Source organism: Amblyraja radiata, chromosome 27, assembly GCF_010909765.2.
Source record: "Amblyraja radiata isolate CabotCenter1 chromosome 27, sAmbRad1.1.pri, whole genome shotgun sequence".
NCBI lineage: Eukaryota > Metazoa > Chordata > Chondrichthyes > Rajiformes > Rajidae > Amblyraja > Amblyraja radiata.
The window spans coordinates 14660070-14672595 of record NC_045982.1 but is presented as its reverse complement, the minus strand read 5'-3'; the positions used below and the strand labels follow the sequence as shown (position 1 = coordinate 14672595).

Below are 12526 nucleotides of genomic sequence, written 5' to 3'. Positions count from 1 at the left end.
ATGCCTCCCTCCCCGTGATCAGAGAAACGCGCACACAGAGGGGAGGGGAAAGTCAGGCAAATACACACAGGCACCGAGAAACAGAGAGAGAGAGAGGCAGGCACAGGTACCGGCGAGCACCCACCCACCCACCGTGGGGATACACACAGACACAGACACAGAGAGGGAGACAGGCTCTGTTAGGCAGAGGGAGGCACAAGAGAGAGGGCGATTCAGACAGGGAGAAGGGTAGAGAGAAAGTGGGGAGAGCGAAGGGGACTGACTGGGAGAGGGAGAAGGTGCGGAGAGCTGAGTTAAGCTGCCCTCCCTCTGCTCTCAAAAGGGAGAGTAAGGAACCGTCAGCGAAAGTCCGGTGAAATCCAGAATAAGACACCGGGGAAGAGAGATACAGAGAGCCGGAGGCTGAAGAGAAGTGCGATGATGGGAACAGGGCAGTGAGAGACCGGAGATCCGGGTCCGGGCCCAGCGCATCTGCCGGCAGCAAAACGAGGAGGAGTCTGGATGCAGATTTGACAGGCGAACATCGTCCGGAGGAGTCTGAATCTGATCAGGGTTTGTGGAGTCCGAATGCTTGGTGTCGGTTATACGGATGTGACTGCGTTTATAATTCTCTAAGACAGACGTGTCTTTAATGCAGAGTTCTGGGGTCGCAGTGTCGATTCATATTGGCGAGGTTATTACCTTCGACTGTCTAAAGCCCAAGACTGCCATATGGCATCGGCTGCGTTTTTACTGACCGGAGTTGTGAGTTAGTAGAGGCCGAATATCGATGTGTTCAACTGGCAGACGAAATCCGCTTGTTCGCGGCTGAATATACGCGCGGTGTTGTTATAATGGATTTAGTTTTTAGATTTGATGAGAGTAATGCGTCAGTTGTTCAGTAGTACGATTGAAGTTATTCTGCAAGATAGGCAACTATTGGTGTGAGAAGATTTGACTTAATACTTGCAGTGATATAAGGTTTTACATCTTTAAGTTTTTGTCTGCTTTATGTACTGTCCATGTTCCCGTTTCTGCCAGTGTTTTACAGTCAACAAATACCATTACTCAGGCGAGTGAAGGCAACAACTAACTAATTAACTCACTTGACAATCTCTTTGACTGAGGGATCAATCGGTGTTGACTAGGGCACTCATATGTCCCCTTATCCTTTTAGTTTAGTGTCGTTGGAATCTTGGCAGGCAATGTTTAGTTTGAGGGCTCACAAATGAGATACAGATCTCATCTGCACGAAGTTTCAAATGTAATGATGTTCGCAGGCCGAAAATCAAAACAAACTGCTGATGGTGTTAATCCGGCTTCAGCGAAGAGAGACACCGAATTAAAAATTCGGATCAGAGATTTTCCTTCAGCATTTATAAAGTTTAAAAATGAAAATACCTTCAAGTCGTAGAGAAGGGAAGAGGTACAGAGCACCAAAAAAAAACGTAGAGTAAATGTGGCGGGCAGATTGGTCCTGGTTGAGATAGGGTGATGAGAATGTATTAATTGCAGACAGTCTGGGTGAGATAAATGAAAATGGGTGGAACGTGATCGGGAAGGGGAACAGAAAATGTGAAATGCAATCTGCTGGCGATGTTGAAAACTTGAAATTTGATTAACTCTTCCGTCTCCAACAATAAGCACTTTCATTTTCATTGCATCTTCTTATACAGCTGGGACGATGCAACAGCTGCCCTTTTACCTCTTTAGAAGCATAGAAACAAAGAAAATAGGTGCAGGAGGAGGCCATTCGGACCTTCGAGCCAGCACCGCCATTCATTGTGATCATGACTGATCGTCCCCAATCAATAACCCGTGCCTGCCTTCTCCCCATATCCCTGGGTTCCACTAGCCACTCTTTGCTTCCCAACATCCACAGGCCGAAGCATTGTTTCTCAGTGAGACACTAATTGGATACTATTTCTCTACCTTACATTAAAGATTTGGTAATCATTTTACAACTGATAATAGGTGTTGCAAAAATAAAGGTCAAAACGACACTGACCTTTCAGAGCTTTAATTTTCCATACCATTTCCATTTTGACCTGTATCCTTGGTCTCCTACATTGTTACAAAGTCCAGAACTAGGGGCCACAGTTTAAGAATAAAGGGTAGGCCATTTGGAACTGACAAGGGGAAACCTCTTTTCACCAAGAGAGTTGTGAATTTGTGAAATTCTCTGCCACAAAAGGCAGCGGAGGACAATTCACTGGATTTTTTCAAGAGAGAGTTATATATAGCTCTTAGGGCTAATGGGATCAAGGAATATGGGGAGAATGCAGGAACGGGGTTCTAATTTTGGATGATCAGCCTTGACCGAATGGCATTTTCTTGCACCTATTTTCTATGTTTCTGTATTTACAGATGCAAGTTGGAGAGACAGCAGCTCATCTTCCAACATAGTGTATTACTGCCCTGAAGACTCAACTACATTGTTAAATTCAATGTTTTACAGCCTCTCCAGTCAGCATTAGAATTGGCCAGTTATCAAAAGTTATTACCATGTAATTATAGATTTTTTTTTCTCTCCTCGCTGATGCTTTATGCCCAGCATTCTGTTTTTAATCACTGATATCTTGAAGGGAGATTTTAATTGACAGGGTTTGTAATTGACACAAGTACACTAATGAATGAGCAAAATTGAACTTTTCCACCAAAACAAATTATTGAAGAAAATTGAAAAATATACCAAGTTATATTTTAAAATTACTTGCTATTGATTAATTGATTTTGAGTTTCAAATTGAAGAAACTGATGGATGAAAAATCTAAATCTTGATATTGATGTTGACACAATACACTTTTTTACATTTCACCAGTCAATCAATAAGACATTATCAGTCCCTGAATGTTTTTGGAGTAACTAAGAATTCTTATTGGATTATTTTGGAAAATAGAGCACTCTTCAAGATACGGTTGTAGAGTAAGAACCTTTTTGTGATAAGATTTATTATAAACTTTGCTTTCAACTATGGTCTGTGATGCAATTTTACAATGTTTTTGAAAAGTGCATGATGTGAAGGGATATTTTGTTTTTGCCTTTTGGTCATACGTTTGTGGATTTCTTGAGTGTTTTGACCACACTCAGACTACTTATCTATCACAAAAGGAAAGATGAAGGAACCATTTCTTCAGAATTAAAAGTTTATGAATTTCATGCTGATCATCCAATGTGGATCTTCTTCCTGTACGTTCATGGGCTAAATTTCAATGCTCCTCTAGCCAAGTATAATGGTTGAAACCTTACTCAGTTATATGAACATATAAATTAGGAGCAGGGGTGGGCCACTCAGCTCCTCAAACCTGTTCTGTTGTTTATTAAGATTGAGGTTGGCCAGGTTTTAAACTCGGCTCCGCTGTCCCATTTGTAAATGTTCTCTTCCTTATTTACTTGTGCCTTAATGAGCCTTGCTTCCACTGCCCTTTGAGGAAGAGGATTCCAAAGATTTGCAACTCTGAGAGAAGAATTTTTTCTTCCAATTGTCTTAAATGCTTGCTTTCAACCAGTAATCCCTGTATCCTCTCAGAACAGGAAACATTGTTTGGAGACACAAGAAACTGCAGATGCTGGAATCTTGAGCAAAAAAGATTGACCTGAGTAGGGGAAAAGAAGGCTGGAAAACCAAGGCGGGGGCAGGACAAAGCCTGTACCCCATACCCATATCTCTCCCTCTGGCTGGACATTTCACACCACATCTTCTCTCTCTATCACATACCATTTTGTCTCCATTTCATCTTTAGCCTTGTTTGCTTAATCTATCCATTTTCCAATCAAACCTCTCGCATCTTAATTCACCTATCAATTGCTCTGCCTTGTCCCACCCCAGCTTCTCTTTGCAAGCTTTCCCTCCTCTATTCTAATCAGTCTTAAGAAGAGTCCCAATCCAAAACACTGTCTGTCAATTCCCTCCACAGATGCTGCCTGACCCGCTGAGTTCCTCCAGCATTTTACTGAAACATTTCCATAGTTCTTGTACGCAGTGAGTTAATGAGGAATTGGTGCAGAATGTGAAGAGCATTCATGATATGAAATATATTGAGGACAGTAGAAATATTTTAGTTTTTTAGGATTGTGATACCTAGAAGCAATGTTCTTGTGTGGTGCAGCACTTTTCAAAATGCATTTTGCTGATGAGATTTGTTTGTAAGATTAAAACCAATTTGAAAAGATGGGCTAGTTAAAAGCTTATTTGTAATATCTTTTCAAGTTTGCCCTTCCTCTTCTTCTTCTTCTTGATGAAGAAGAAGAATACATTGTTGAACTCCTAATTGCACCCTGTTGTATGATTGCTTAGAATGGCTTGCTAAGTTGTTAAGAATCAATGTTGTCTGAAGTGTTTCAGATGACACCAAGATAAAAGAGCAAAACTGGTGAGTCAGATCTGCAAGGTTAAAAGCACATCCTTTTTAAAACTAGGATGCCAACAACTTTATTGCACAAAATGATTTAAAATGTGCACCGTGGCCTTTGTAATGTTGTTCATAGATGGCATTTTTGGTAACTCCTGAAATAATTTATTGTGGATGGTCAATTGGTTATCAATAAAGTAGGCAAATCCTGTGAGCAGATACTGTGATATTTAGATGACGGACAATCCCTGCCCTGTGAAGTAAAAAAAAAAGCAAGTAGAATTTCAATACAAATCATGTAATTCAGTTGACAGAACTAGTCATGCATTGTTCTCCTTCATGATCCTTGCTGTTGGCAAAATAACATTGACCAGAAACAATATTTAATAAAGTCAAATCATGAATCTTACTTGCACATTAAATAATATTAATTTAGGCTCCATTTCAAGAATGAAGGACTTAAAATCAGGTTATATTAATTAAAGGAGCTTATATTGTTGGCTATAGTATAAATTTATCACTGTTTTAATTATGAGAGCCTTTCACTCTGTGTGACTTCTCATTGTTTATGGTCTCCTGGTTCATTCCACATGTCTAAACGTTTTAAAGTGTGATGAAACTAATCTTTTACTGTACAGTACCAAAATATTTCGTCAGTCTTATTCTTTTGCCATTTTATTTCTCGGTAAATCAAATTTCTAATACTCAGTATTCTATCAAATTCATTTCCAGTTCCATTTGTATGTTTGTCAGAATTGATTCCATCTGCTGAATTTTGATTGTGTAGTGTGCCTAGTCACAGATGTTGCATCAGCCTAGAGGTTTTTAAAGGTTTTTCAGGCTAAGTCTCATTTAAGAATATTAATTTCCCTTGTATTCCTCGGCACCTATTGATTTTGATGATAGCAGTTACCAAGAAAAATAAACTTTATTTAAGTAACTTCTCTTTGGTACAGTACTATAACAAAATTCTAATTGTTTTCAAATCTCTGTGGCATTCTCTGCCACAGAAGGCAGTGGAGGAGAATTCACTGTATGTTTTCAAGAGAGAGTTCGATATAACTCTTGGGGCTAACAGAATCAAGGGATATTGGGAGAAAGCAGGAACAGGGTACATATTTTTGATGATTATCGATGATTATCATATTGAATGGCGGTGCTGGCTCGAAGGGCCGAATGGCCTACTCCTGCATCTATTTTCTATGTTTCTAAATCCTTCCATGTTTTGGCCACTCTTCCAGTCTCTGTATGCCTTTCCAGCTTTGATGTCTTCAAAAATACCTGATCTTGCCCAATCCCGAAACATTAAAATATTTAATTGATCCACTGTCATTAGTGGTGCCCTGATCTGCCACCTGCCCTGATATCATTGTGCAAGATTTATGTTATTTTTGTTAGTGCTGTTGTAAAGGATGCTATGAGTTATTAACAGTATTTTGGAAATGGAAGCTTTGTTGTTATGACCCGCTAATGCAAGTGAAAGGTCAGTCTAGTTAATTAAAAGATCGACAACCAGATAATTATCAATGTGTAAAACAGCTTTGAGTCTGAGTTGATCAAACAAAAAAAAATCTTAAAAGCCATTTTTCCCAATATATAAATGTACTTATTTTTCTTAGGAAGTAAAATTCTTGGGGAAACTTGCAGTCCCTCATTCTCGAAGATTTAAAAAAAAAAACTTTGAATTAGTTACATTTTCCATGTTAGTACATTTTAGTGGTCTAGTACTATTGTCATTTTCCAATAGCTCTTCATTTTGCAGAATGTAGGGTTGTTTTTGTTCATATCTTTTTCAACCTCTAGTGAAAAATGGCCCCTTGGCCAATAAGGTGAGGAGGTAAACACAAAAATCCAGAGGTACTCAGTGGCCAAATGCTGCCTGACCCACTGAGTTACTCCAGCTTTGTGTGTCTATCTTTGGTGTAAACAAGGACCTGCAGTTCCTTCCTACACAATGTGAGGAGGTAAATGGAATGGGATTGATTGGAATGCTCTGAGAGCTGGCACAAGCTAAATTAATCAAATGGATGCCTTCTATGTTCCAAGAAAACATGCAAAATAAAAATATGAATATGTTTTCTGGAAATGTGGTTCCTGTGTAATACAGGGAATATGGCAACTTAATTGAGTGCGACAATCCCCACAAATAACACTGACATTAAGGATCAAATCAGATTGCTTTTAACCTTTTATTTGATGCATAGTTATTTTGAAGGAGCTGAAAAAACTCACTACTTTTTTTATGGTTAAGAGAATGTATGTGGCTTCAGTAATTACATTTTTTGCTTTGTGGATCATTACAGTCGTGGTGTAGTTTTTCTTATGCAAATAGCCAGAGTTAGTTTGTATCTAAGGCATTATAATTAGTAAAAAATCCTACTTAACAAATTAATAAGTATTTTGCTATTCTCCATAATTGGGTTGCAGTTTCATTTCACCTTTCAATAGTTAACATTATTGGCTAACATTACAGATTTATTTGTGATTTAGAAAGAAAGAAGACTGAAGCCAAGCTAGTTGTGAATGTGAATAGGATCTTTTGTAATCCATCTGTGGGCTAAACTATGTGCAGTATCTCAGAGTTCTCTTGTTTATGCATTGAGTCCAATGTTATGTATTTGTTACCAATGGCGTAATTAACTGAATATTGCTTAATGCAACTTAAACATCTGCCCAATTTATTAACCCTGTCACTAAGAAATCTTTATTTGTGTCATTGTCCAAAAGCCCTTAATTTTATAAAGAGCTAAACAGAAAATAGCCAGTACATGAAAATATTTTTTTCACTTGCCACTGTGACTATATTCAATTTTCTGTGGCAAAGTTCAATTTTAGGAATAGTTGATTGAATGAGAATTTTCAGCATTGCGTAGTTGTCTGACATTGCAAAAATATGTGTTCTGTGTTCTTTGCAGGTAATTGTTATCTTCAGTAACAAGGTGACCATGTACAGGAGCCAGAAAAACCTTTCAGTCCCTGCGATGTCTTCTGTAATAGTTTCGATGTTCTTTAGGCGAGCATGCGTTTCAAAGCTTGGGGACCTGTTGTACATCTGCTTCTATCTGACCATATTGAGTTCATTTACAAGTAAGTTGCACCCTCTGATCTAATCACATGTGTTTCATTTTATTGCAAGCAGTTTTACACTGAAATCTTAACTTAATGCAGTTCAAATTCAAAGAACTAATTTATTTGTTTTTGATGCACAGCTGTTTTCAAGAGGCAAGAGTGTTTTATTGTCATATGTCCCAGATAGAACAATTAAATTCCTACTTGCTGCATCACAACAGAATATCATACACACGTACTCAAAAAACAAACAAATATAGTGCAATAATATTAATAGTCTGTTGTAGTTCAGAGCATACTTGTTGTTGTGTTTAATAGCCTGATGGCTGAAGGGAAGAAGCTGTTCCTGAACCTGAACGTTACAGTTTTCAGGCTCCTGTACCTTCTTCCAGATGGCAGTGGTGAAATGAGTGTGTGGCCAGGATGGTGTGGTTCTCTGATGATTTTAGCTGCCTTTTTGAGGCAGCGACTGCAATAAATCCCTTCGATGGTGGGGAGGACAGAGCCGGTGATGGACTGGGCAGTGGTCACAACTTTTTGCAGTCTTTTCCGCTCCTGGACGTTCAAGTTGCCGAACCAGGCTATGATGTAACCAGTCAATATGCTCTCTACTGTACACCTGTAGAAGTTCAGGAGAATCCTCTTTGACATACAGAATCTTCGTAATCTTTGCAGGAAGTAGAGGCGTTGATGTGCTTTCTTTATAATTGCATCAGTGTGCTGGGTCCAGGAAAGATCTTTGGAAATATGCACACCCAGGAATTTGCAGTTTTTGACTCTCTCCACCATCATCCCATTGATATAAACAGGATTGTGGGTCCTCATCCTTCCTCTCCAAAGTCCACAATCAGTTCCTTGGTTTTACTGATATTGAGAGCCGTTCGTTGTGCTGGCACCATTTGGTCAATCGGTCGATCTCACTTCAATGCTCTGACTCATCACCATCTGTAATTCTCATCTTTTTCCAGTGTATTAGCCGATGATGAATTGCTTTGATAGCACTTCTGTCCCTGTATATATTGTCAGATGCCAGCTGTTGAATGTTTGATGAAAGAATGTTTGATGAAAGATTGTTTATTGACATTTTAGGGAGAGGTTCTTGAAAAAAGTCAATACAAAGTCAAAGAAGCAGCATCCTTTTTTCCCCCATTATCTTTGTTTTTATTCATAGCAGCAGGTTTTTCATGTCCTACTTTTATCTGTATTTTGTGCTGCTTCCCCCACACTCGTAAGTTCTCATTTAAAGAACTACATAGTTGGGATATTCTAGTGATTATGGAAGAATTGTGGGCCTGAGTGCCTCATTCTTGATCTGAATGAAAGGACAATAGTTACTTATTGTTTGCAGACAGTATATCATTGAACTGCCGATCTAAAGTCATGCAAAAGGGATCTAGGTGTGTTTGTGCATGAAATGCATGCAGATGCAGCATGTAGTTCGGAATATAATAGACCAAAATGCCATTTGCCAGGTTGCAGTTTGAAAATGGAGAGGTGTTATTATAATTGTGCGGGGTGGAGAGCATGTACACAAAGTTGGTCCCCTTATTTAAGAACGATATGCCAGCATTTCAGGCAGTCTAGAAGAAATTCGCAAGGTTTATACCTCGGATAAGAAGAACTGCAAAAAAAGTTGCATTTGTATTTTCTGGACTTTAAAAGAATTCCTTGTGAAACATAAAAGATTGGAAGGAAACATGGCAGTGGAGTTATTAGGATAGCTCCACTTTTAGGTTGTGGTTTTCGATAAATAGATTACAATGGAGATTAGTTATAATTTACAAATTATTATATTTTCACAACTTTGAATTCTGTGTGGAAATTATTAAGTATAATGATTACAGAAGTTGAATCGCCTTATGTACAGTATTATATCTTTTTTTGTTGTCTACGTGTGTAGAGTGCTGTTGTGACACTTTTAACACTCCATTATTTCTGTTCCGGGCAGCTTTTTTAGCTTGAGTTTTTAAAGAAGAGAGTAAGAAATAGGAACACGAGGTGTGCAGGTGGCCCTTCGCACCTGTGCTGGCATTATAAAAAGTCATATCTGGTCTTTACTTCAACCCCACTTTCCTGTCCAATTCCCATATCTCAACATTCCCAAAGATCTATCAACCTTTGAATACACTGAGCATCTGAGTATTCAAAGACCATTAGGATAGATAATTCTAAAATCACTACTCTAGAAGACATTTTTCTTTCTCCTGTCATTTGTCCTAAATGCCATGCATTAGATGCCATCCTGACACAATGTTTACATTATACTTTATTGTTGACTCTCTAACCAAGGGAAATTGCCTCTGGACATTTTTATTGTTGTTCTTTTTCCTGTTTAAAAACTTGTATATTGTAATAAAATTATTTCTCTAGAGATTGAGAGCATTTAACTCTATTTTGCCTCGGGATTGCTCTATTGTCCTGGGAATTAATCCAGTTGCCTCTCAGGTAGTGCAAATACATTTTCTGAGACCCAAAAGGAGCTAATTTGCGCACACTATTCCAGGCATGGTCCATCAATGGACTGCAATTTTGAGAAAACATTTCTGCAATTGCATTGCAACCCATTCACAATAACAAACGTACAAGGGCTATTATCTATATATTACTAAAACTCTCATCTTGTTTGTTTGTGAGTCTGTGTGTCTGTGTAGTCATGCCCTGAATTACGCCAAAACGGTACAGGATAGCGCTACAATTTTTGCACACCATTGTCCTGTGGTGTGTTGTATCAAGTTTTGTTCACATTGATGGTATATTTTACAAGTTATTCACATTTTGAACTTTACAAAATCCAGTTTGCCAAAAATCTGTTCAAGTTGCAGTGGCAGTTAGCAGCAAAGATCCTATAGCAATCAAGATCGACCACTCCTTCTAAAGGCTGACGTGTAGTATGCAACGGAGCGGAACGTGGGCCTTTTTTTCATCCATTTCAGTCATCCGACCCGACTCGCAGTGTAATCAGCGTTGTGGGGGAACAGTTTGTGTTAATAAATTATAATTCTGAAAATAAGGAGAAGATTTTTCCCAAATAACTTTTATTTTTATGAGGATGTTTCCATAACCGGCTTCCGTCTCCGCACGAGTATCCTATGGGATCTTTGGTGCGGAGACGGAAGCCGGTTACGGAAATGGGGCCGAAAATTACCCATGAATCTGCCCATGACCACACTACGTCTTTTTCGTCGAGTGATCTATCTTGCTTGCTATAGGATCTTTGGTTAGCAGCTATGATGTTACAATGGGATTCATTTACATAAACTGATGACTTAACTTTTCACTGTAAAAAATCCAATTGCATTTGCTGGCTCTGCCCATTACAATGTTGCAAATCACAGGACACGGAGTCCTGGCAGCAAGTGCAATTGGATTATTTAAAGTGTAAAGTTAATTTTTTAAAGTTTAAAAAGAGGGAGGGTAAAGAGCAGGGGGAGGGTGCTGGGGGATAAGGGGAAATGAGCTGCCCCTACGCAGGGTGAGCGGTGGAATATTGCGTTGGGGGAACGCGTTGCATTGGGGGAACGGGTGAGTGGTGGAATATTGCCTTGGGGAATGGGTTGCGTTGGTGGGGGCTATGGGTGAGTGGTTGAATATTGTGTTGGGGGAACGGGTTGCATTGGGTGACCAGGCCTCCCGTGTGACAGGGCCCACTTGGTCTAGTTCTTACCAATTGTTTATTGTACCAAGGCTAATTTTATGCAATTCACTTATGAGAATACCTAAACCTACACGAATAGTAAATTTTAATGTAGAGACAAGGAAAGAAAATCATCTTCTAGACAGTTGTAATTTTATAATGATCTATTCTAATGGACTCAAAGGGTCATATGCCCACCTCCTGTTCCTATTTCTTATGTTCTCTTTAAAACCTTGAGCTAGAAAAAGCTTTCTAGTACAGAAATAAAAGAAAGTTAAATGTGTCACAACAGCAGACTCTACAATACGGGACGACAGATGGCACAATGGGCTAAGTGTTCGGCTGGCAACCAGATGGTAGCCGGTTCGAATCCCGCTTGGAGTGCATACTGTCGTTGTGTCCTTGGGCAAGACACTTCACCCACCTTTGCCTGTGTGTGAATGTGTGTGAGTGATTGGTGGTGGTCGGAGGGGCCGTAGGCGCAGATTGGCAGCCACGCTTCCGTCAGTCTGCCCCAGGGCAGCTGTGGCTACAAAAGTAGCTCACCACCACCGAGTGTGACTGAGGAGTGAATGAATAATGCGATGTAAAGCGCCTTGAGTATTAGAAAGGCGCTATATAAATCCCATCCATTATTATTATTATTATTAATAAGTACACAACTAAAAAAGATAAAATGTGGACACAAAATGCTGGAGTAACTCAGCGGCACAGGCAGCATCTCTGGAAAGAAGGAATGGGTGTCGTTTTAGGTCGAGACCCTTCTTCAGACTGATGTCAGGGGAGTGGGCGGGACAGAGATAGAATGTAGTCGGAGACAGTAAAACTGGTGGGAGAACTGGGAAGGGGGAGGGGATGGAGAGAGAAGGAAAGTAAGGGCTATTTAAAGTTCGAGAAGTCAATGTTTATACTGCTGGAGTGTAATCTACCCAAGCGAAATATGAGGTGCTATTCCTCCAATTTGCGCTGAGCCTCACTCTGACAATGGAGGAGACCCAGGACAGAAAGGTCAGATTGCGAATGGGAGGGGGAGTTGAAGTGTTGAGCAACCAGGAGATCAGGTAGGTTATGGTGAACTGAGCGGAGGTGTGCAGCGAAACGATCACCAAGCCTGCGCTTGATCTCGACGATGCACAGGAGTTGATACCTGGAACAGCGGATACAGTAGATGAGGTTGGAGGAGGTGCAAGTGAACCTCTGCCTCACCCCGAAAGACTGTCAGGGTCCTTGGATGGTCGAGGGTGGAAGTAAAGGGACAGGTGTTGCAACTCCTGCGGTTGCTGGGGAAAGTACCTGGGGAGGGGGTGGTTTGGGTGGGAAGGGACGTGTTGGCAAGGGAGTTGCGGAGAGAACGGTCTCTGCGGAAAGCAGAAAGGGGTGGAGATGGGAGGATGTGGCCAGTCGTGGGATCCCGCTGGAGGTGGTGAAAATGTTGGAGGATTATATGCTGTATGCGACGGCTGATGGGGTGAAAGGTGAGGACAAGGGGGAC

General features: G+C 40.1%; 1 protein-coding gene across 4 annotated transcripts in view; it reads left to right on the top strand.

Annotated features, from left to right (window-relative positions):
• The first annotated feature begins 18 nt into the window (after positions 1 to 18).
• The window catches only part of kiaa0319l (KIAA0319 like), a 74609-nt gene continuing 62101 nt past the window's right edge, over positions 19 to 12526 (top strand). For 3 of the 4 annotated variants that reach the window (XR_004415956.1, XM_033045195.1, XM_033045197.1), the window contains exons 1-2: positions 561 to 744; positions 7247 to 7418. Coding sequence is in view for 3 of the 4 variants with exons in the window: in XM_033045195.1 (XP_032901086.1) it covers positions 712 to 744; positions 7247 to 7418 (205 nt within the window). In the remaining variant the exon portion in view is untranslated. The other variant, XM_033045196.1, reaches the window with a different exon arrangement.